The 25,408-nt window shown below is 47.7% G+C and overlaps 2 protein-coding genes across 7 annotated transcripts in view; one reads left to right on the top strand and one right to left on the bottom strand.

The window, feature by feature from the left end:
• Window positions 1–1,270: 1,270 nt before the first annotated feature.
• LOC120370270 (zinc-binding protein A33-like) lies at window positions 1,271–18,081 on the bottom strand. 4 transcript variants are annotated; one of them, XM_039484704.1, is made up of 7 exons: window positions 17,956–18,081; window positions 16,484–16,787; window positions 15,039–15,134; window positions 7,471–7,704; window positions 6,396–6,415; window positions 4,363–4,478; window positions 1,271–4,221 (listed from the first exon to the last, which is right to left on the bottom strand). In XM_039484704.1, the coding sequence occupies exons 2-7, from the start codon at window positions 16,754–16,756 to the stop codon at window positions 3,677–3,679; spliced, it is 1,284 nt and encodes a 427-aa protein (XP_039340638.1). In that variant the 5' UTR covers window positions 16,757–16,787; window positions 17,956–18,081; the 3' UTR covers window positions 1,271–3,676. The 4 variants fall into 4 exon arrangements, with proteins under 4 accessions (XP_039340638.1, XP_039340642.1, XP_039340640.1 ...); XM_039484708.1 differs by having other exon boundaries at window positions 16,484–16,781; window positions 17,956–18,050; XM_039484706.1 differs by lacking the exon at window positions 17,956–18,081 and adding an exon at window positions 17,292–17,428.
• Window positions 10,122–25,408, top strand: part of LOC120370271 (neuropeptide Y receptor type 2-like) — a 42,721-nt gene continuing 27,434 nt past the window's right edge. For all 3 annotated transcript variants that reach the window (XM_039484711.1, XM_039484710.1, XM_039484709.1), the window contains exon 1: window positions 10,122–10,162. The gene's annotated coding sequence lies outside the window, so the exon portion shown is untranslated. The remainder of the gene's footprint in view (window positions 10,163–25,408) is intronic.

Here is a 25,408-nt window from a genome sequence, read left to right as displayed (position 1 = left end):
GAACACCCCATCACTGGCAGAAATGCAAACCCAGTTTGTTCTCGTGTCTGACTGGAGATGGGATTTGAAACTAGGCTCTAGAGGGAGAAGACCAGGATTCCCCCTCTCCCCCCACAGAACTGCATGAAATGCAGGTACTCTAAAGCCAATAGGACTAGGAACTAAAAGATCTAGGCAGCTATAGAGCAGTGTGTAGAAAGGACGATCTCAGTCAAGCAGGGACTGCTTGGCATATGGGGTGAAAGACAAAGATGCCTATGAACTCTATGCTGATCCTGTCTCTCTCCCTGTACCATTGTTTATTAGGTAACACTATAGTGTGTTTAGAGATACAGCTGGGACAAAAGATGAGACACAAAGTAAAGTTGTATCGTCTAAGGCTTGGTCTACACTTTTAAGTTAGGCTGACAAAGTTATGTCAAAAAGAGAGAGATGGAAAAACCACACCCCACACCAATCTCGGTGTGCTGCTCTAACCTCCACTGTAGATGCAGCTTGTTGCTGGAAGAACGCTTCTGTGAACACAGCTACCGCCCTTCGGGGAGGTGGTGTTCCTACACAAATGGAAAACCCCCTTTCGTCTGTGTAGGCTGCCTAGCACAGCCAGAACATACGTGTACCCTGAAAGGGAGCAGGGTGGAAGGAGGCAGCCATGAAGAACCCAGATTCCAATGGTTTTAGGTTAAGTTTCACCAGTACAGTTCTGATGGAAAATACCTCACTCCCCTCCACCCACTGATTGCAACCTAGTCATGGTTGCATCTTGTTTCCAAGCAACTTGCCAAATGGAGAGGAAGGTGCCCACCAAGGCTACAACGAGTGACTGCAGTTGGCAAGGGGTTTCAGATCTTCATATCTGGGGCGTGGGTAAGGGTGGGGAGGGGGAAATGGGGTGCCTTGTTCTAGTCCCCGCAGAAGGAATTTTCTTAAAATAAAGGCAGCATAAGAGTCCCAGCCAGCGAGACCACAGACAACCACGTTACCCAGCATCCTCTCACTGCATCGTCATCTTGCGTGTAAGGAGTGCTGGGACGGGTTCTTCCCTAACCTAAAGGCCACACTGGTGATAGGGGCCTCAGATTCCCCCTCCAAGCCTTTTCTTCAAGGCCACCCTCCGTTCTTTCCCAGCACCCACAATCCACATTTAGCCCAGCTGACAGGGGAACAAGCTAGCGCCAGAACTACAAAAAGACAGGGTGGGTTACACGCACCCCTCTTCTGCTGCAGCCAGGTAAGGCAGGATCGCTTGAGTGTATGGATGGTAAGACAGTAAGACTAAGGCAGCATGCAGCTGTCTTCCTAAAAAGCTTTAATAGCAGCACAGCAGCTAAGAGTACAGTATATAATCACCTGCAGCTATAATAGCCTGTCAGCATGGAGCTGTTCATTACATTCACTTAGTGGACAGTGCCCTCTGCTGGCATGCAGGGAGCAGGAGCAGGAACCCCTCCCTCGTATCCTCTGAGGAAACAAACTTCAAGGGAAGGAAATTCCACAGCTGGGATTAAGAAATTCTTCAAGCATCAGCACTAGATGAAAGGCCAGTTTACCGAGTGCTCAAGCACTGATGTGAGAGTGGAGCACGGGCTGGGGATCAGAAGTGCTGGCTGCAGAACGAAGACATTCCTGCTGAGGATTGTGTAGCAGGAGATTTTAAGATTACATGAATTTTAAGATCCCAGCATTGAATAGATGATCACACGGCACAGTGCAAGCTGGCACCATGAAAGTTCTCACGCAGCTCTGCCAATGCATGCCAACCTTCACCTCCAGCACCCCTGCTACTCCAGCCCTCGGGTCCCTCCTCCATCTGTGCCAACGTATCCCAAGTCTGATCTTCAGCACTCCTGCTACTCAAGCCCCAGCCCCTCCCCACCCACCCCCCATCACTGCCAGTGCACCTGACTTGCAGCACCAACACTGCGGCGCTAGGGCAGCTCTGTCTCCCTAAACCCCCCAAACAAACCTCTCTGCCAGCAGCCACAGAGCTCCATACTGCTAGGCGCTGAGTGCCCCCTGGGAGCTGCTGCGGTCTCACCTCTGACTGACTTCAGTGAGAGCTGCAGGTGCTGGGGGCTGTACACACAGAGAACAAAAAGACTGCTCCTGCTCCAAAGAGCTTACAATCTAAACAGATCAGAAACCTGCCTCCCCCAATAGTCTCCGGAGCAGCACTGGAGAAGACTTGACTTCTGCCAGGAGGCGTGAGGGGGAGGCAACCACCGAGAGCGGCAGTGGTCACAAGAGATGCTTCCACATCGCCTCAACTCCCCTCTCCGCTAGGGGTGCAGGGAAAGACAGTGGCTGTAGTGCCGAGCAATCCGAGACCCAAACACACACCGCTCAGCCTGATGACATGGGAAGGCGAGTTCGATGTGTAATAATAGCAGACGCCCCTTGGCCCCTGAATTGCCTTCCTCCTCCCAAGAGTTTTGCATTCAGGAGGTTCCAGACTCTCTACCCTGCTGTCTAGAGAGTCCCTGAGACTGCCTGGTTACACTCCCAGCACGGAGTGGGACAGTCCTCTGCTCACGGGCAGGAAAGGGAGGACTGAGCCCCCCACCTTGTCTCTAGTGGCAGAAGTACATGGCTGTTAAAGGCCACACCGTTTGTGCAGAGAAAGTAGGGGGGTGGCAGAGAAGGTCAGTAAGGCTACAGCTCTCCTTCCTCTCCATTGACTCCTCAGGGCTTGTAACACCCCAACAAGCTGGCACCTAAATGCTTCCCACTAGGATAAGCAGTGTCCACTTCACAGATCAAATTCATAGAGTAAGAGAAGCAAAATCTCAGTAAGTCACTGAAGATCCATCCCCTGCCCCCATGCTTGTTCCACTCACAGCCAGCACTGTCCACTGTGTCATGAAGATGCAATTCCCACCATGCAACAGGTGCCTACCCACTGACCAGGAGCTCCCTAGAATTTACCACCTGACTTCTACCTGCTTGTTCTAGTCCCAGAAAGGCGGGAGCCCTTTGAAGCCAGCTGTTTGAGTAGTCCCTAACGAGTCTCATGGCCTTTTCCTGAGTGATTACAACTAATACAGAATCCAAATCATTGCTTCCATTGTGCAATTCCTGCTTGTTCACTTAGGTTGCCTAGTTTCCTTTGAATCTTCTCTCAGTCTGTACCAAAGCGGCTGCTGAGAGGAGGCTGTGTTCACCTCAGTGTCACTGGATGCTGCACGAGGCTGGTCTGAGGCCCATAAAGCAGTGAGATGAATCACCTCTTTGCTGGAGGAAGGCTGGAGAAACCTCAGTGCACAATATGCTATGGCTCAAGCTGAGCTGCGAGTCCAGGACCCCCTCGCCCCTGAGCCAAGGCAGGGAACAGAAGACAAAATACTGGGAACTAAGATTCAGTCACTTCTTCTCTCCCCACAGGGTAAAGCCACAAATGGAGAGACTCTCCTTGATTCTGCCCTAGAGGCTTGGGATTTACAGGTTAGACTGACCAGAGTCCACACACCTTTGCTACATTCGCTCAAACAGTAAATGGCCAGGCGCTAGTGCAGGGGGGAGCCAATTGAGTTGTTCTAGCAGGCGATTCCTATTCCAGGGACAGTCCAAGCAGCAGCAACTACAGCCAAGCCAGAAAGCAACACTGGCTCCCAGAGCCCTGTGTTGTCTCTTTGGTATCTGCATGGCTTCCTGGGAGGCTGCCTGCCCCCCCCGCCCCTTACAGAGTCAGGTGGCAGATTCTCATGGGCTCCACGTTGAGCTTGCCGTCGCTGAAGCAAGTGCTGAAGAAGGGGCAGAACCTGCGTGCGGCAGCCTGGTGGAAGGTGAAGAGGTGGCTCATGTCTTCGGCGTTGTAGAACGCCACCTTCCCCTCTTTGCAGTTCAGAAGGACCCCCACCTTCCGGAGACAGCTCCTCGGGGCAAGGCGCACCCACGGGGTGGCAGTGGCCCAATACTCTGTCCCGTTCCTCAGACGAAGGGCCCAGTAACCATTCCCAGGGCACAGCTTGACTTTGGCTGCCCGGTCCACGGACTCCGCTGCCACCCCCAGGTCCCACTTGGTCTTGCTGCCCACCCAGACCTCCCAGTAGTGGCTCCCGCTGTCAAAGGTCTCGGAGCCCAGGACGTTCACACACTGCTGGAAACGCCTGGGGCTGCTGCCGACAGGCTGGCGCCTGTTGCTCTCAGTCACTGCCGTCAGGTCTTTGGAGAGGATGAGGTTAGGGTGGGCTGATTCGGGGTCAAATGTCAGCGGGGCAGGAGCTATAACAGAGTTAGCATGTGTCAGGGCTTTGCTCGATGTTTTTCAGTCTAGGCGACGTCCCCTCCCTAGGGGCTCCTCCTCTGACCACCTCCCCACCCAGACATTTCCACCCCGAGGACCCCGCGCTGCGTCACACTCACCAGGGTGGATTGACTGGAGCATTTGTCTCCAAAAGATGTATTGCAGGGGGCCGCTGTACTGGTCTCTGTGGCGCTCTATGTCCAGGGCGGGCTGTGCCTCCACATGCACCGGGGGCCTGGGTGAGCAAGAGGGGGCAAGAGTGAGGCAGGGTCCAGACAAGGAGCCAGTTGTTTTTACAAAGCCATTAGTAAAAGCCCACTTGGACTGGGGGTGTTTTAGAAGCGAGGCCTTTGCGGGAGGCAAGGGACCGGAGCAAATGGACGTAGCGGGGCAGGGTACAGAACACACGATCAGGGAGGTGGTTACATCCTGCCAAGGAGATCAAACAGGAAGTCACTCTGAGGGCAGAGTGATTAGCAGATACAGAGTAAGCTCTGAGCTGAGACAGGCAGCTGTCCTGTCTCCCTGCTCCCCTACTGGCTGAAATGCCCTGGAGAAGGAAGGTGTAAGCCCCCCAGAAGCTTTGGGCCAAATTCAGCAGAGACGGACACGGTGTCGTAGCTGGTAAAGCAGAGCAACATGCACAGATTCACCATTCCGCAGATATGCAAAATGAGCACGACTTACACACCACTGACCATGTTCTCAGCCCCACTCTGACAGTGCAAAGCAGCCAGAATCAGCCTCCTGCTGAGCAGCTCCTCTCCCTCCCCCCAACCCACAGTGCAGGGAATGGGGGAAAAGGGGCACAAATGCTCCCTTGGGGCCAGTGGCAGCTGGCACAACTTCAGACCTGCCCGAAGGTTGCTCTAAGTTGCGCCTTGGGGGTGAGCCAGGATCTGAGAGCAGCCCAGGTGGCTCAAGTTCAATTTTGCACCTGCCCCCTCTCCTCTGAGCTATGCCAAGCACTGAAAGGCTGGTCCCAAGTGGGCAGAGAGGAAAACAGTAAAATCAGCTGAACAGGATGTCACGGATTCAAAGGGTCATCTATGTCCCAGCCTGTACCCAGTCCCTCGGAGTGATCCCTCTAGGGTGCCACAGGGGCAGCCCCGTGGCCTCCATGACACTGACACTGGGTCTTCAGGAGCTCTCTATGGCTTCCTGCCGCAAGTCCCGTCAAGCCAGACTCCAGTGGGAGGCCTGTCCTTTACCCCTTCAGGGTGCAATGCTCTAGTGAGTATTTGCGGGGACACCAGGCAGCCTTTTCAAAACAAGGTAACAATTTATTAGTCTCCTGACCTCCAGAATCTGAAAGTCCGTGGGTCACCACAGGGAAGCAAAGGTTAAGCCAGAATTCAGACTGGCCAGTGCCAGGGCTCCCATAGGCCATGCTGCTGTAGTAACCATCTTTTGCCTGCGCTCTCTGTCTCTGCCCCTTGGCTGCTGTGTCTCTGGGAGCTCAGCTCTTCACACAGCCACCTGACACCTTTCCCCTGGTTCTCCAGCTCGGGGGCCTTTGCTCTGCTTCTTGGCAGAAAAGTGGGGGGAAATCATCCTTCCTCTTGGCTTTTGGTCACTGGGTGTGAATGTCTCCATTGTCCTTTCCGGATCCTCCATTCACACAAGTAGCCTCTATTCAGTTTGTTAATGACTCTGGTCTCCAGCCAAGTGGCTACCCGAGTCCAGCACCTCATCCCTTCCCTTTGCAGTCAGTGTACAGCAGCATAAAACACAGAGACAACAGGGGCGTGCATAAAAATACAAACATTACCAACACTTCCATATTCATCACACACGGCCCCCCCGTTTAGCTTGTGCACCGTTATTTGATGTAACAGTTCTCCACTCTTCCCTGATGTGTAATTCATGCTCATTGTACGCACCTGCAACTCCGTTTTCCCATTTCCATTATAGCCCACGCTTCCACTGAACCTAGCCCAGAAGCCCAGCACTTCTACATGAGAGCATCTGATGCTCGCTGGGGGATGGATCCTTCTCCCCTCGCCTGGCTCCATGCCAATGGCATGCTAGACAATTAGCAATGCTTTCAAAACTAAAAAGATAACACCTCTCTTCCCACTGTCCCCAGCCAAGGAGAGGAGATAAAAGCTTCATGAAAAGGGAAACAGCTTGTTTAATTCCAGACACGTACCTGATAGCCACGCTCTCCACCTGCAATGAAAGGCAGAGAAAATTAACAATCACCATCCTTAATTCGTACAGCTGCACAAATAAATTAACTACCCTCTTTCCTGCCACCACATTCGAACACAGAGAAGATAAACACACCAGTCCAACTGGACCCCAACAGGGAATGGACACTGTGTATATAAACCAAGGTTGTTTTGGAAGGCTAGGGGCTGAGGATGACGACTCTGAACACATCTAAGATGCCTCAGTCCAAAGGACTGAGAATAAGATCCAGAAGAGTGGGGGTGAGAGACAAAATTGCAGCTGTCTCTGTAATAGTGAGTCTCAAGAGAGGTTTCACTCGCTCAAGAACAGCCTCTCTCTCTCCCCTTCCCCTGTATACTTCCACTCGCCTGTTTGGGACTGATTTCCTTCTACTCAGAGGATTTTTTCAATGATTGAGATGGGAAGAAAGATTAAGCATGATTCTGCAAAGACAACAGTGCCAAGGATTTGCCCTTTCCCCTTCCATCTACTAACTTGGAGATCTTGCCACACACAATGGGGAGGGGTGGGGGGCATGGCTGCCCAGGGGGACAGGGCACGTAAGTGTGCTTCAGTGGCACTCCGGGGGGGGGTCAAAAGCACACTTTCCCAGCGGCAGCTCGCTCACTCACCTCACGTGCCAGCTATTCACAGTTGCCTAGAGCAATGATGGAGGGTGATTTCTTACAACATGAGCCTTGGCAGATCCATCTCACAATGATGCTTAGTGCTGCACCACTGCTCCTTTTGCATTCAAACGTATTTTAATGTTCCTATGATGTCATTTAGCAGATGGAAAGAGAGGGAGGTCACCCCTTGACCAGACAGCTTTGCAGGGACTACAGCAAGAGCTCTAGACCACCCAGGATCTGTGGATCACAATTTTGGACTGTAGCTCTTGCCCTGCCTTGCTGCTTCCCTTTCAGATGTGTAAGCCTAGAGTCCTGGGCAGGCCTACAGCACAATACAGTTTCTTCTGCTGCTCTCCAACTTCCCGATTCAGATTTTGAGCTCTCCCCACCATGTGTCAGCATCCTGCTAACCAATCTCACCTCCAGCAGTAACGAGTCTCCCGTCTTGGTCAGGATTTCCTGTATGTGCTCCATGTTCTTTCCCAGCTCTGAGATCCCCTCCTCCAGCTGCATGATGTCCCCACGCAGCTTCAACAATAACTGCTCCTCCTCTTTGGCCAGCTCCATTAACACAACTCTCTCCTTTTCCTCCAGGATTTGATGAAGTCGCTCAAATTCTGCCCGAATCTTAGAGTTCAGCTCCCCAGAGACTTTCTGAGCAGAGGCAAATGCCATAGAAGACACAGTGAAAAGGGTTGCAGGTTGAGTTCCTATAGGGTTTCAGAAATCTCCAAAACTATGGGGCAGAGGACGGGAGATAAAAATAAAAATGAAGGGCTTTTGATCCACAGGGGAGCAATGACTGGGGTACTTTTAAGCAGATACACACACCTGGTTTATATATATGCACACACGCACACAGTGACGAGTCTGGAAGGCTACTGTCAATTCCTTTTCTAATGATTTTTCCCCTCTAAGTCTGCCACTCCAGATTTAATTAAAACCACTTCTGAGCATCATACTGATGTGATCCCACTGAGTACAGCTTCTGCTCACACAGCTAAGGCTTGCTACCTGTACGAACAACATTTGCAACACGATTCTATGGTAACAGTAACACACCAGCTACTGATTGAAATGGTTGCATGAGTCCAAGTTCTCTTTGTGGCTGTTGTACACTTCTGGGCAACTTGGGGATGGGCTTTGAGGATCAGTGAAAGTGGAACAGCATCCAAAGGGGCTAATTTCACCTGCTTAGACAGAGTGGCTCAAGGATGCCCCTGCTTTTCATATGGATTGTTTGGTCCAGCAATGCTGCTTTTAGCCATTCCCAATAACAAGACTAAAAATACAACGAAAAGAGATAAATGCTGTTTCAGTAAGACCGTACCCAGCTATTTTATTTACATCTCTGTGATATTAAATGTTAATGCCTAGAGAGGCCCCGATCACAGAACTGTATACCACCATCAAGCAGTAGCAAACACAGTCCCTGCCCTAAAGTACTTACTGTGATGTTATACCCAATATTCTTCATAGAAATATGGCTATGATATGAATATGGCCTAAGATATACTTTATGCAAGATGGGTCTTGTAAGGTATCAGTGGAAAGGTTATGATCTACTGAATGTGATTATCCAATTTGTATGCATGCATCATTTCTGTATCTAAAGTTAGGAATATTGACTATGTAACAATTACAATTGTGTGTGTCTTTGGGAGACACCCTTCAGACAACCGGCCATCACAGCCTTGATGGGCCATTAGGAAGAAACAACAACACTGTGAAGATACTAATCTCTCTCCTTCCTGAGAGGCATCCTGGGATGTAGCTATGACACTACCAGGTCAGGTGGTCTTGCCACCTAATGCAAAATACCACCTTGGACACTGCTGGTACTTTTCCACTGTAGGCAGATGGGGATCAAACAAAGGTTTCCTGCCTTAGATAAATCTTTTTTAAGTCTGGGAAGGGGGTTAGTCTAGACCAGTGGTTCTCAAACTTCTGTATATAGCAAGCCTCTAAGTGCGACCCCCCCCCTTATAAATATATAAAAAAGTGTTTTTCATTTAACACCATTATAAATGCTGGAGGAAGGCAGGGTTTGGGGTGGAGGCTGACAGCTTGTGACTCCCCCATGTAATAACCTTGTGACCCCTGATCTAGATTCTCCAACACTGCCTACCCAAGAAGAAAAGCTGCTGAAAGTACCTGGAGGGACAAAGGAACTAACCTGATGGGAAAGGCAGGGGTGAGTCCAGACTGAGACAGGGGTCCAGACTGTAAGAAGAAATAATTGGAACTCTAAGCTACAGGAACTCTGCAACTTGCCTAAAATAACATTTAGGGTGAGAAATTACTTCTTGAAACCTGTCTCTTTAAGATCTTAAGCTTAATATGCATTTTTTGTTTTATTTGCTCAGTAATCTGCTTGGTTCTGTTTGCTATCCCTTATAATTACTTACAATCTGTCTTTATTTCTGGTTTATAACATAACCCAGTTTGTGCAATTCATAATGGTGAGGGGGGGTGTAAGAAGCTGTATATATCTCTCTTCACATTGAGGGAGAGGGTGAATTTTTATGAGTTTGCACTGTGCAAATCTTTCTACACAGTGCAAGACAATATACCTTTGGGTCTGCACTCCAAGGGAGGTGGGCACCTGAGTGCTGGGGCAAGTCCCTTAAGCTGTCTTCCCAGAGCTGATCTCAGTGTCTGTGTCTTTCTGCAGCTGGGTTAGCTCTGCCTGCATACGAACTAGAGAAGGGTTAAGAGCCTGACTCAACAAGACAGAGTAAAGGGGCCCAGGCTAGCGGAACAGGCAGGCTCAGGGGTATCCCAGTACATCAGGTGGCACCTTAAAGGGGGGCAACCCGTCACACTTACTGTGCAAGCACGTCATGAAATATAGCAGGTGGATACAAACAGGCACTAGGTACCAGTGAGACAATTACGGCCAGTGTGATAAGCAGTGGTCATGGCACACCAGCCACCAGGCCGTTGCTGAGCATTTTGCCGGCTCCGTAGCAGAGGTCTAATCCGCAACCCCCAGCCAGTGACTTGCTCAGACCCCCAGAGATTATTATTTTTACATTTTGGGATGCAGAAGAGCTCGACCAAAGCTGCAGACTCTCCTGTGAAATCAGCACACTGGGCCCTGAAGGATAAGGTACATTAAAGTGAATGTGTCCAGGTAGAGTAGGCCTGAAGCCTAAATGGTAAGTGGGTTCCATAAGGATGGTATTCTCAGTGCCACCCCTGTCCTGCCTTTACCGAACTTTTAACAAGGAGATTATTTTCTCCAAAGAAATTTAGTACACTGTTACAGCACCACCAATTAGCATTTGTTTTCTGCACCAGCTGACTTTAGCTTGCAGGACACACAGCTTTGCTGCAGGCAGACATTTAGGCTATGTCTACACTGCAGGTGTAACAGTGGCACTGCTGCAGCTACATCATTGTAATGTAGACATCTGCTACAGTGATGGAAGGTTTTTTCTGTTAACGCATCCCTCGAGAGGCGGTAGCTAGGTCAACGGAAGAATTATTCCATCAACCTAGATGCTTCTACAGTAGGGGTTAGGTTGACCTAACTAGGTTGCACAGGGTGCAAATTTTTTCACAGCCCTGAGCAATGTTGCTAGGTTGACCTTCATTTTAGGTGTACAGCAGGCCTTATTCTACACTGAGTGGCTCTTTGGATTAAGACTCGGAACGAGCAGTAGGTGGCACGGGGAGGGGCACAACACAGCTGCCTTTGATTTCTCTAATTAAATACTCTTGCAATGTAATATAGCCAGAGGGAGGACAGAAGGGAAGTCTTCCCCCAGCCTTCCCTGCTAGAGGCACTGCTGGAACCCTGCTTTGGGACCATGTGGATGCCACTAAGGTCAGAAGTAAAGTCACTGAACTAAGCTTTTCAAATTACCTCTTTGAACTCAATTACCTCGTCTGAATTGCTTTGACAACAATCTGGGAGTAATAAGAACGTCCCTACTGGGTCAGACCAAAGGACCATCTAGCCCAGTATCCTGTCTTCCGATAGTGTCCAATGTCAGGTGCCCCAGAGGGAATGAACAGAACAGGTAATCAACAAGTGATCCATCCCATTGCACATCCCCAGCTTCTGGCAAACAGAGGCTAGGGACATCATCCCTGCCCATCCTGGCTAATAGCGATTGATGGACCTATCCTCCATGAACTTATCTAGATCTTTTTTGAACCCTGTAATAGTCCTGGCCTTCACAACATCCTCTGGCAAGGAGTTCCACAGGTTGACCGTGCATTGTGTGAAAAAATACGTCCTTCTGTTTGTTTTAAACCTGCTGCCTATTAATCAACTTACAGGTCTTAAATTCTATACTAGGTTAACATTTTGAGAGGGCCTAAGTGATTTAGGAGCCTAAGTCCCAAAATTAAACTTGGAAAATGTGAGTTGGTCTCATAAGTCACTTTGGAGCCTTTGAAAATGTTATCCCTAGTCTCAGGTCCTGAGCCCCAGTGTGGCTCTGGGCTTCTGCATTTGAAATCGTAACTCAGAGACAGATGTGTGCGCAATTAATTCTACAGGTTAATTACATGTCAGGTAAGATATTAGTATGTTTAACACTGACAAAAAACAATACCATTGAGCTTCACCGAACATGCACTTGTTCTTGTCTGATGAGAAGGGGTAAATGGATGCATTCTATTTACCTTCTCTATAGCATTGGGTATGCATCTCTCGCTATCCCCCAGCTCCTTTAAACAGCTCTACGTTTTCAATCTCTCCTGGCCCCTAGTTGTTTTCCTTGCTGGTCTCTGAACTCCCCTGCCCTTCTAGTTCTGCTGTCTCTCTTTTCAGATGAGGTGACCAGAACCGAATGAAGTATTCCACATGAGAACACACTGTTGATTTATAACAGCATCACAATAGTCAGTATTATTCTTGCCCCCATTATTTCGTTTGTCTGCTGCAGCAGACTGAATGGCAGCTTTCACTGGGAAGACCATAATGAGCCCTGCAGCTTTTTCCCTGAGTAATTGCAACTAATTCAGAATCCAAATTATTGCTTCCATTGTGCAATTATGGCTAACCTGCATTTGTCAACACTGAATATCATCTGCCATCATGTGGCTTGTTCACATGGGTTGCCTGGGTTCCTTTGAAGCTCTTTCATCTCCTCTGATTTACATAATTTTATGTCAACCACAGGCTTTGCTACCTCACTACTCACCCCCTTTTCCAAACTGCTAACATATAAAACAGCACTGGTCCTAGCCTGGACCCTTCGGGCACCCCCACTGCTCATCTCTCACCACGGCACAAATTGGTCAGTTGTTCCTACTCCTTTGCTGTCTGACTCTTAGCCAGTTTCTAGTCACAGCAGTACTTTTCCTCTCACTCCATTATTATTTGTATTGTTCTAGCACCTAGGATCTCTAGTCACGAACCGGGATTAGGGTGACCAGACAGCAAGTGTGAAAAATCAGGATGGGGGTGGGGGGGGTGATAGGTGCCTATATAAGGCAAAGCTACACGGGACATCTGGTCACCGTAACCAGGATCCCATTGCACTAGGCATTGTACAAACACACAAAAAAGATGGTTCCTGCACCAGAGAGCTTACAATCTATGTAACCATAACCACTTGGTTTTCTTGCTAGCCTCTTGGGAAGGAATCTGTCATAGGCTTTTGAAAGTTTGTATCAATTAGCCCTCCTTGGCTCATATTTTATTGACAAGCTCAAGAAATTCTAGCTGACTTGAAACACATCCCTTTTCAGAAGCTGTATTTTGTTTATTCCCATCATACCATATTAATCAAATGTTTATAACTATCTTTATTTACGGTCTCAACCAATAATTTCCCTGCTATTAAAATGAAGTTTACAATAACTCCTAGGCTCACCCTGGGAGTTAGACCAATGAAGTTAAGACACACACACACACACTTGCTAGCCTCCAGGATAGCAGCTGATTTTAATGAGAGATTGAAGGGTTTTCTTAGCAGCTCAGCAATTTCATTCTCATATTCTTTCAGAGCTCTTGGATGCAACCATCCATTCCTAGTGACTTTTGCATTCAATTTCTCAATTGGTTCCAGCATCTTCTCTTGACACCTCAGTCTCTGAGAGCACCTCATACCTACTCTTGTCAGGTAGTCAGTATCTCCCAAATATTCTCTGTGGTGAAGACGGATGGAAAGAAGAAATGTTCTGTTTCTGCATTGCCCATATCCTTTTTAATTGATTTAACAAACCTACTGACTCTCTTGCTGGCTTCCTGCTTCTGTTACACTTAAAGAATTTGTAATTTGGTCTTATAATTTTGGCCATTTGTTCTTGCAATGCCATCTTACCCTCCTAATTTCTTTCTTACATATCATCAACTGCTGTGGTTTATGTTCCCTTCTATCAGCTTCACTAGGAATGGATTTCCATTTTCGAAAGGATACCTGTTTGGGTTGGATAACTGGCTCAGCCCTGCCATTTAGCCATACTAATTTATTTCTTGTCTTCCTGCTTCATTTTTATTTTTGGTGTATTTATGCCCTTTGCAGTTTTGTTCTGGTAAGCTCAATACTAAATCCAAGAATTTTAATTTCCTTACTTCTGAAGGGCCTTCTTAGCCAGCTTTCTCAGATTTTTTCCTTTCTGAAGTTTATTGTCACTGTGCTATTTTTTGGTACCTTTTCTCTTCCAAAAGAGAAGTGTAATTATGCTGCAGCCACTATTACTTTGGGGTTTATCTATAGTAATTTGGTGAGTCAGCCTGTGTCACAACGTTTAACTTGACTTTGAGAAAATTCAGAAAAGAATATTTGGGTCCCTAATGTTCTAAGAGTGAATCTGAACTATAGTGCATTTATAGGGACCATGTTAGCTCTACAATGATAGGAATATTTAAATTTGGTTATTAACCTAACTGCTCTGTCATGGAAACAGACCTGGGATCTGACTGATTTTGGGGTCACATCAGTGCTTTTTCAGTTAAAAAAAACAAACAAAAACCCCACAGTCTGGAAACCCTCCAGAACTAGCAACTGCTCATCAGCCTAGCCCAGATGTCATCTTTTATCATGCACTGAGCAATCTGAACCCTGTCTAAGCTTTGGTGCACCAATTTATCAGAATCCAGTAATTGCCTGTGTTAACAAGTACTTAATGCCTCTTTTCTGGAAACATTCTCTGAAGGTTAAGTGGGTAATATCTTTCTGGTTTGTGAGTGACAAACTTCATTCAGGATCCCTAGGTAACTCTCGTTTGGCCTCTGAAAACACATGTGTGTGTGTGTACACACACACACACTATATACATATATATAAAAAATTGGCAATCTTGACTAAAGCCACAAGAGCTAGACACACAGACACTGCTAATTGTCACCCAATGAGCTATTATACGCAGCTATAAAGGTATGCTCCAAATTAAACTTTATCACGTGGCTTAGGGAAATCTGACAGATCCATTGGCTCAAGAGGTAGCACTGCTGAGGAAAAGCTCTGATGTATTTTACTAAGGTTCAGGAGCCTTTAGGTGGCATTGTACACTCCTCTGTAATTACTCTACGGCTATCTCTTTAAGCGCTGCGATTACAATTATTCATCTTCTCTTCTGCAAAGGCATCTCAGCAGATTGATTGTTGCCTTGATTGAGGAGCTGTTTTTTTGCTGTCTCTGCAACGTTTTTACTTTGCTGGTTTTAATCTTTTGCCCATAGTCTAAAAAAGATACTTGGCATAAGACGACAGTGATAGTAGGTATCTGCTGTGAGCCTGCTTATTGGTCAGGTTGTTCAAGGGCCCAGATAACTCAGCTTTTGATAATATTCCATTTTTATTCTTTTCTTCAGGTAGAAGAGCTCTGATTATATCCTGCCTGATCCTTACTCACCTTGCAGGCAAGCTTGTAGCAGCAGCAGTGTAAAGGGTAGGGCCAGTATATTATTACAGGGGGCTCTTGGGTGTGCACCACCTCTACCAGTAACCTCCCAGTCTTCCCTTATCCAAGTGAATGGCATTGCCACGGAGCCTACATGAGTGTAGCTGGGAGAATTGGTATTACCGTCAGACTGCAAATATCCTCCTCTGCTGTGTGCTTCATTTGCACAAAGTTATCCATCTCTCTCTGGTGAGCTCGCAGCGCATTTTCAAGATGTTTCTAAGAAGGAAAAATAAAAGGAGACCATTTCACTACTCTGCTGTTTTACATAAGAATGGCCATACTGGGTCAGACCAAAGGTCCATCTAGCCCAGTATCCTGTCTTCCGACAGTGGCCAATGCAAGGTGCTTTAGAGGGAATAAGCACAACAGGTAATCATCAAGTGATCCATCCCCTGTCCCCCATTCCCAGCTTCTGGCAAACAGAGGCTAGGGACATCATTCATGCCGATCCTGGCTAATAGCCATTGATGGACTTATTCTCCATTAACTTATCTAGATCTTTTTTGAACCCTGTTATAGTCTTGGCCTTCACAACATCCTCTGGCAAGGAGTTCCACAAGCTGACTGTGCGTTATGTGAAAAAAATACTTCCTTTTGTTTGTTTTAAACTTGCTGCCTATTCATTTCATTTGGTGACCCCTAGTTCTTGTGTTATGAGAAGGAGTAAATAACACTTCCTTATTTACTTTCTCCACACCAGTCATGATTTTATAGACCTCTATCATCTCCCCCTTTAGTCATCAATTTTTCAGGCTGAAAAGTCTGTGTTATTAATTTCTCCTGATATGGAAGCCATTTCATACCCGTAATCATTTTTATTGCCTTTTTTTGAACCTTTTATAATTCCAATGCATCTTTTTTGAGATGGGGCGACCACATCTGCATGTGATATTCAAGATGTGGGCGTACCATGGATTGATAGTGGATCAGCCTACATGTATGGCACTGACTCTAGAAGGGCAAGGAGCAGCTGTTCAAATCCAAGACTCCCCATAAGGCAAAACCAACCAACCGACCAACCTGAGGTGTATGGTCACGAGCTAAGCTGACTTCTTACACACATTTGAAACCAGTGGGTTGGAGAAACTCCAGACTCATCATACAGAAGAGCTGGGAATATAAGTTTGCATAGGGTTTAATGTTTGTTTTGAACTCTCTGGGGCAAGGAGTCTCTTATCACTTGTTTGTACAGCACCTAACATAACGGATCCCTAATCCTGGATCGGGGCCCCTACATGTTACAAACAATAACAACGTGTGATCAATGTCACAAGGCAGCAACAAGGGAGCAATGCAAGAGAAGCAACAGCACAAAAGCTAAACTACAGACTGCAACGCGCCAGATGCTAGAGAGAGGAATAGGGAACCAGTCAGTAAGAGAAGCAGAGAGAGTCTTCATTGTGCTCTGCCCAGGTGGTTTCACAGTTGAATGAACCTACTTCAGAAAAGTGGGTGGGTAAGAGACATGTCAGATATCTGTTCTACGCTGGGCTGAGGCATGTGTCTTGGCATCAGTCATAGTAAAATCTGAGGCATTCTAAATAAGCATGCCAACAGCCACTCACCTGCATTTTTCTTTTGTGGTCCTCTGAGCTGCACTTCCGCACCTTCTCCACCACCCCAGATACCAGATAGTGGGGGCGAAAGGTGCGGCTGGAGAACTCCCTTCGGCACTGGGGGCAGGAAGCCACACGGGGGCATCTGCCCCAGTAGCCTTGGATGCATGCCCTGCAGAAATGGTGCATGCATTCCAGCATGACAGGATCACTGAAAAGCTCATAGCAGATGGCACAGGTCAGCTCTTCCCTCAGACTCTGCTCCTGACTCCGGCCAGCCATTCCTATGCACACACACAGCACGCTCCTGGATCTCAAAGAGAGGTCAGAATGAAATAAACATCCAGCCCCCCGTTTTCCACTGCCCACATGCTCTGGACATCGGACACTCTCCAACACCTTCCCTGACACTCTTTCCACACTGTACTTTGGCCACACATCAGCAGGCCAGTTGGTTAGAGGGTTTATTGCCAGAACTCTGTGCTACAGCACAAGTGCCCAGAAACCACAAATGGGCCCCGTGATTTGCAAACTCTCTGTGCACTGTCCTCTCTATGGGTTCTAAAGAGACATGTTTAACTTTACTGCAGTGCAGTGAACTCCAGGCAAGGGATCTTCTCCTTTAAGCTGGGCTGAGTCAGTTACTTTCACTTCCCTTAACTTCAGCAACAATTCTCAGAGGCTAGTTTTGGGTAATTAACCCTATGGCTCTAACAGAAGCTGGGAGTAGGAGATGCAACCCTGAGCCCAGGGCGGCCCTCTTCCAGCTGTGTAGGGTGCGCTCCTTATTTCCAGTTGGGGAAAGGAAAGTGCTCACCAACAGAAACCACAGGGATGGAAAATATCCAGCTCCCCCACACTTTGCACAGCTGGCTCCTGGCATAACGTCCACCACTACCACGCCTAAAGTCTTGCACGCTCCTGCCCTGCCACAGCTGCCCCCTGAACAGCCCCCGACCCCTTAATTCCCCCCACCTGGCCCCCTGAACCCTTTGATTGCCCCCACCCGCCATCTGGCCCCAGCACCGCCCCAGCCCCTTGACTGCCCCATCTGACCAGCGCCTTCATTCCCCTACTCCCCATCTGGCCCCACCTTCATCCCCACCCCACCTGGCCCCTGCACCACCCCTGACCCCACAACTGGCCCCCACCCCACTCCTTCATTCCCCCACCCCGCAGCTGCCTCCTGCCCCTTCATTCCTCCCACCCCAACTGCCTCCTGCCCCCTTCATTCCCCATCCCACAACTGGCCCCCCCTTCATTCCCCACCCCACCTGCCTCCTGCACCCCTTCATTCCGCCCCCAGCTGGCCCCCGCCCCCTTCATTCCCCACCCCACAACTGTCCCCTGCCCCACTCCCTTCATTCCCCACCCCACAGCTGCCTCCTGCCCCCTTCATTCCGCCCCAGCTGGCCCCCGCCCCTTCATTCCCCCACCCCACAACTGGCCCAGCTGCCCCCTCCCTTCATTCCCCCACTTACTGCTCGGGGCTCAGGCGGCGCCTCCCCACCGCTCCCGTCCGCTAAAGGTCACAAGCGAACAACGGCCGAGGGCCGCTCCGCATTCTCAGCGACCCGCCTTCCCCGGCGAGTGACACCGGCCTGCACCAACCGGAGCAGAGCTGAGCAGGCCACGCCGTCGCCTATTGGCCAGCGGGCTGCCCCCGGAGGCCCCGTGGCTCAGTCGTACGGGCGGGACAGCGGGGCACGCGCTGTGGCCCCGTGTTACCCAAGGGGGTGTGGCGCCCCGCCCCCCCCGGACCCCAGGCCTGGCCAACACCCCCGGGCCCACCCAGCCTTGCACCTTAAGGGTTAATTAGAGGCCTGGAAAGCGCCTTGCAGGGCGCGCAGACTTTGTTTTGCAAACTTGCCCTAGTTTGAGCTCTCTGTCCCAAAGCCCTGGCTGGCTCCAGGTCCCTGGAGGAGCTGTGCACTGAGGGCCAGACTTTGCCCGCTCTCACCAGGCCTACAATCGTGTTGAAGGCATGGATTACAGGGTGGTGTAAATCCGGGGAGAAAAAGGCCTTGCCACTTGCAGTATGCTCCCTGGACAAGAGATTTCCTCTTCAGTGCACTTTCCATCCCCCAAATCGCTCCGCGCTATAGGATCGCTGGCACCAAGCGTTCAAAAACAACACGCCCCAGAACCCGCAAAGTCACGAGAGTAAAACAAAACATGCTGAGTTCGTTTTATTTGCCTGCTGGTTTTTAACCCTTTAAGAGTCATCTTTTCAAGTTTGCTCCACAACCACAAGGGCTAGAAACTTTGGTTAAAAAAGGAAGAAAAAAAATAAAAATTGGCATTTTCATGTAATTGCCTGATATCAGGACCTGGGACTTTCAGAAAGACACCAAATAATTTGCATATTCATGACCCAGCGATAAGAGTAAAAAATTCTGAACTATTTTAATTGAATACATTCAGATAATGATTTTATCAGAGGAGTTATTTATTATTTGCATTCCCCTGGTGCCTCAGGACACTAATCATAGACCAGGACCCCATTGTGCGAGGAGTGTAGAAACAGAACAAAAAGCTGGTTCCTGCCACAAGGGGTTTATAATCTTTATAAATCAAGAGACAACAGATATAGAGACAGACAGGGGAATACAAGTAAACAATGAGACAATATTTGTCAGCATGGCAGGTGGTGGTCTCTGCACATTAGCAGCCTAAATATTGTCAAGATTTTGCAGGCATCATGGCATACACCATCTGCTCACAGGCACTCGCAAAGGGAAGAGGTTAAAATCCCTTTCAGAAATTACTTGTTGCAAATGATTTGCTCAGCTCTGCTTGTCCCACACCCTAGTCAAATGCTATACTGGAGAGAAGCTCCACATAAACTTGGTCTTCCATTGTGGCTCCATGCTGTGCCCTCCTTATTTTATAAAACTGATGCTAATAATCACAATTAAACAATACTAAATGTGAGTGTGTGGAATATAAGTTCCCATTGGACCCAGAGCAGGCACAGATACACCTGCAGACTAAGGTACTACCGAACATAAGCATGGAGGGCAGAACCAGCCGCTATGAGATTTGTGCTTCAGTCAAAGCCAGCATATACTCAGTGATGCTGTGGGATATTGTCACTCTTAAAAATAAGTACATGCTGTCAAATCAGGATGTACAGCTCTAGTAATATGATCATTTTGCATTCTCCAACGTGAGGAGGAAGAGGGAGATGTGAAGCTGTGGCCAAAACAGTATTGGGTTTTTTTCTGCCCTTTCTACTGAACATTAAATTAGAAAATTTTATTTCAGCAGCAGCCTTTATCTTTGCCTTTTTGCCTGCTGTAAAGCAGCGAGATGCAATAATACATCAGGAAGTTGAAAGGAAAGGGGACAAGGCCACATGATTACTGTAATTGTCTCCGCTCTGTGACAGCAGGGGGAGAGTTATTATGACAGAGCTATTCAGCGCCAGAGACACTGACTATCCATTTCTGTTTTGGTGTCCTCCCGCCTATTAAAGAAAAAATCCAGTTTATCACATTCAATTTAAAAATCAGTTATAAAAATCAAATCTATGATATTTTCTTACCAACTTTATATAATCAATGTCATAAACAGGAAACAGAATCAAAACCTAATTCCTGTTCACGCCAGACATGTCTTTTTCTTAAGTTTCAGGATCCAAATTTTGCTCTGACCACCTTGAACTGCAACTGCAGGACTTGTGGGTACAACTGTTTGTGTGTAAAACCCACAGCATTTGTGTGCCAAATGCAGGATTCTTTACATGCAAAGCAGGACAGGAAATAAAGGGCCATCCTACAACAGAGAGAAGAGCTCTATTGCTGTGTACTAGATTAGCCAGAACACAAGTGGGAGTGAAGGAGGGGGCAGGATGGTGTCCAGACAAGAGCAGCTCTTTGGGGGTTGGGGAGTGGGATGATTTGGTCTCTGAATGTGGAGGAAAAGACTGAATGGACCTTCGCTCTCCCTTGCCCCCATCCTGTGGGTCTCACCTCATGCTCTCCTGGTATCTGGGGAGAACTAGACACCATGAGCTTGCCCAAAGAATCTCTGCTACTGCAGAGGCACAGGATTCTTTGCTGCTTCTACAGAACCAGACTAACACGGCTACCCCTCTGATACTTGATTTTTCATGCTATCTCCTGTGTACTTTGTTTTCATGATGGTGCTGTGGAAAGAGGAGGAGCGTCACCCCCCACCAAGCTGAGGCTGCTTGACTCCATGCTGCGCAGCATCAATGAATGAAAACACCATCTCAGCACGGTGTTGTGCAATCAGCCGAGGGGAGGCAGGAGACCACCTCTGCCGAGGGGGAGATACAATAGCTGCTGCTTTATTTAAAGTCAAACAGCAAGGTGTATTCCTTTGCCAGACCTGGGTGAACGTTATTCTTGTGAGTGTCTAGATCCTTCCCATTCCTTCTACTGCCAGTGGGTCATGCCCCAGCATGAGGCAGGCATGGAACAAATTTTTATTAGGTGCATCACAAACTAGTGACCCCAGCAGAAACACAGCTGTGCCAGGAGCCATTGCTTAACCCTAGCAGGCATTCATGGGCTTCCCTGCTTTAAGAAACCATGACTAAGTTTTATTAAAGCCTGTGTGGATAGTTAAAACAGGAGTCAGGAAATCTGAGTTCTATACCTGGCTTTGTCACTTACCCATTGTATAACCTTGGCACAGTCACTTCACCTGTCTGCATCTCAGTCCTCTCATCCTTAACAAAGGCTGATGGTATTTACCTACGTGACAAGGGTATTGTGACCATTCATATTTGCACAAGTGCTTTGAGATCCTCACGTGGAGGGAGCTATAGAAATGCAGGAGAGTGTATGGATGATGTCTGTAAATGCTGCTTTGCTGCATGTAGTTAGTCCAATGAATCAATACAGTGCCCGGGAACACGTCATCAGGTACATTCACTTCTTGCTGTTGGGTTACTACCGTAACTGGAGGCTAGATGTATGACAGGGATTGGCAACCTTTGGCACGCGGCCTGGCAGGGAAATCTGCTGGTGGGCCAGGACGGTGTGTTTACGTGCAGCATCCACAGGTTCAGCCGATCACGGCTCCCACGGGCCGTGGTTCACTGCTCCATGCCAGTGGGGGCTGCGGGGAAGCGACGGCCAGCATATCCCTCGGCCTGCTCTGCTTCCCGCAGCCCCCATTGACCTGGAGCGATGAACCATGGACCATAGGAGCTGCGATCGGCCGAACCAGCAAATGCTGCAGGTAAACAAACTGTCCTGGCAAGTCAGCGGCTTTCCCTGGTGGGCCACGTGCCAAAGGTTGCTGATCCCTGATATATGATATCAAAGTCCTCCATTAGGTGGCAGTGTAACAAGAAGCCTCAATCTCAGACATTATCGGCTGCTGTGGATGTAGAAAAGGGAGGCACCTGTTTCTGTTGGACAGGGGCAGTTTCCCAAGTTGTGCAATTTTTACTCTCCACTGTGTGAGCCAGCAGCAATCTGCAGAGACCAGCAGAAGAAAAGTGGCTGTATGCTGTCATGTAAAGACTTGGATTCCCCTGATGGTGCACAGTCTGTTTTTCCTTTTAACTACACAGTGTGGCTGTTCTGCTTTCATTGCTTTCCTCCAGGTTATAGACTCCTGATCCAGTCGAACGGGGAATCTGAAGAAGGGAGTTGGTGGAGCGATAGCTCTGGCTTTGTGCTATCATGGAGCTGTTATTTATCAGGCCCATGCATGGGTTTAAGATGCACGGAAATTCCACACTGTGTCCTCAGAGAACCCAGGGGTACCAGCCAGACTTGACTGAGGACAGTGATGGGTTCAGAGAAAAGTCCCATGCAGAGCCCAGATTTGACTGAGAATAGAAGTGGGTCTGGAAGGCAGTACTAACAAGCCCTATCTGAGGGGCGTGTTGGGTCACAGAGCTGACTTCTGGGAGTTCCTTTGAGACGGGTCTGTAAAACAGATCTGAAAGTAATCCTTTTATAATGCTGTCATTACCACTCAGGCCTTGCCCTGATCATTCCCGCTGTGTCCCATTGGGTTAACTTCAAACAAACAAGCACAAATACTGTGGCGTTGCAAGATGTGTGCTTAGCTTAACCCCTCTGCTGCATGTTGTTTTATTGCTCTCCTCCTGCCTTCTTTGTCTGATGCCTGATGCCATTAATGGACTAGAAGCTTTGGGGGCAGGAAATCTGTCTATGGAACAACTATGCAAAATAACAGAGAACAATGAATGATTTTCCAGGGCAGAGTGACTTGCCCTGTTGTGCCGCTGTAATAATAATAATGGATATATAGGCATGACAGAATTCAATTTTTATTTTTTATATTTTAAACAGATATCAATGTTTATTTTTAAGCTTTTTTCTAGTTTTATCAATGTACATGTTCTCAGTTGTGTGAAAGTATGGGTTTTAAGGATTTTAAAAAAATGTTTTTATCACTTTAAATTTTCAGTTGCTGGAAATTATGAGAGAGTGTGTGAGACAATAGTTATTTAATGATAGTAGGTGTTGAGATTCCAAAAGTTAAAGCTTTCTAACTTTAAAACACAACCTGTCAACATCACATGTTAACATATACAAAGTAAATATCCTTAAAGCAAACTTTAATAAGTTCTCAAGTAGCATTTTTCTTACTATCTGTAAATTTCTATCATCAATAAAAATATTTTTGTCAGTTTATGTGTATATGGTGAAACTGATATTTACCAACATTTATCAATAAAAATCTCTTTCCAAGCCTATGTAGCATATCTTGGAGTGGAACAAGTTAGAGTATTTATCCCCTATTACTTTTTCCACATACAAAACAACATCCTAATTGGGGAATATTCATTTTTTGTTATTATCCATTTGTATTGTGGTAGCATTTAAAGGTCCCAGTCAGTAACTAGGCCCTGTTTAAAGGAAGAATGGTCCAATGGTTAGATCACCAGGACTTGGAGACCTGTGTTCAATTCCCTGCTTTGCCACTGACTTCCTGCATGTCCCTGAGTAAATCACTCAGTCTTTCTATGCTCCAGTTCCTTACTAAATATAAATGCATCAAAGACCATGACATGCTCAAATACTATGGTAATGGAGGGCATATAAGTAACATAGATAGATTAAGCTAGATGCTCTACAACATTACAGTTCTGATTTTCTAGACGGGTATTTTAAAGACATTGGGCTGAATTCATCAGACACCAGGGATGGATGGATGCGAGTAACGAAGGAACAAGGAATCTGTAAGAAACACAGCAAATGCATACCTTGAGCGGTGAATTCCAGAAAAGAAAACCTCTCTCCCCTCACATCTACTATTGCACCTCTGGGGATGTTGATCTTGCCAAGGACAAGCCCATCTAGCCTGTTGAGAGAGGGTGCATGATACCAGCTTGGAAGCATTAGGCTCTGTTTAATCTGGTATATTATGGCATGCTCAGCTGGATGTCACTTGGATTTGTGTTTCACCTCCATGCCAGGCACTGGGGGTCCCTGATAAATGGCTGGCTTTGAACCGATTGATTTTGAATGAAAGTTAAGTCATCTGACCAGAATCCTTTTTTAAAAAATGGATAAATGACTTACGGTACTAATGCAAGTTCAGGCCCTGATCTCCCAGCCGGCCAGCAGGTGGCTTTGTCCTTGTTTATGTCTCTTTATGAGATGTCTCAGATGATATATATACACATTAGCATTACAGCAGGCAACTGGCCAAATCCAAAGAATGCTGGTTAACTTATCGACTACAGCCCCTGGCAATACAGCTTGGGATTCCTATAGCTCTCCCATGCCCAGGACAGCTAGGGCACAGAGGTAAAAAATATTAATAATCACCTCTAAGTATAAAGCAAAGTTCCGTGTTTGACTTGGAATGTGCTGTTAAAGGTTGTGTTCCCCGGGCAGCCCGATCTGTCACAGCCGGGAGCAGCCTACATGAATCACAGACTATTGCCTGCACAGAGAGCTCTTCAGACGACTTACCTCCCTCAAGCCACAGCAAAGCAGTGTGGGGCCCTAGCAATGAGCCTCCTCAGCATGACATCTCCTGGCCTCTGCCCAGCCTGTACTCAACCATATCCTTTTCTATGGGTAACTGCAGGCCTGCCATGTGGAGAGAAAGAAGCTGGAAAAGGCAGATTCTTGCTTCTGTCATGCTCTCGGTCACAGGGAGGTGGCCCTGTAAAGAGATGGTGGAATTCACCCAATGCACAGATGAGTAAGTTAAACAGTAGGGGCCAGATCCTCAGCTAGTGCAAATCAATATAGCTCCACTGATGTTAATTGAGTTATACCAGTTTGCACCAGCTGAAAATCTGGCTCTAGATACTTTGGTGCAGATTCTGACAATGCATCTCAGGTAGTCAGATATGCTATTGGGTACACGCAGTGCCATACAACTCCTTCTTTCACAGGCCTGGCTCCATGCACTGCAGGGAGTTGTTACTGCTGCTTCCACAGGAACAAAGACGCCATCTTGCACTATCTGTGGATGGCATGCGTATGCGCTTGCTGAATTTAGGGTGACCCACCTCCCTTTTCCTTAAGACCACACCCCTGTGTTTCAGGGAATGTACCATGTTGCATTTCCCGGATATTTCTGCGCCACGTGCCAAGGGAGGACAATGCACACAGAGTATATTACTGTGCATCTCCCGGCTGGGATATGATCAGAGCTGCTCGAGTGTTGTCAGAACTAAGCCTTGCAGCTAGGAAATGGGATTTTCCTTTAGCTCAAATGGTACGGGCCTGGGCTTTTGGAGCAGGAGGGCCTGAGTCTAGCCTCCTTAAAGCTCTGAATTCCCATGTGAGCATGTGTCTGCCCCAGGGCACGCCCCAGCTCATGTGCTGACTCTGTGGTCTCTACTTCACTTCCCCATGTATGTACCTGCATGGTTACAGGCAGGCTTGTGCCTCCAGTGTCTAGAGGTAGAGGGATGGGTCTGTTCTGTAGCTCAGCTAGAACAGTGCGCTGGGCATCTGC

Source organism: Mauremys reevesii, linkage group 8 (genome assembly GCF_016161935.1).
Source record: "Mauremys reevesii isolate NIE-2019 linkage group 8, ASM1616193v1, whole genome shotgun sequence".
Taxonomy (NCBI): domain Eukaryota; kingdom Metazoa; phylum Chordata; order Testudines; family Geoemydidae; genus Mauremys; species Mauremys reevesii.
Note: the sequence above shows the minus strand (reverse complement) of the source record. Positions and strands in the feature narration are given on the sequence as shown.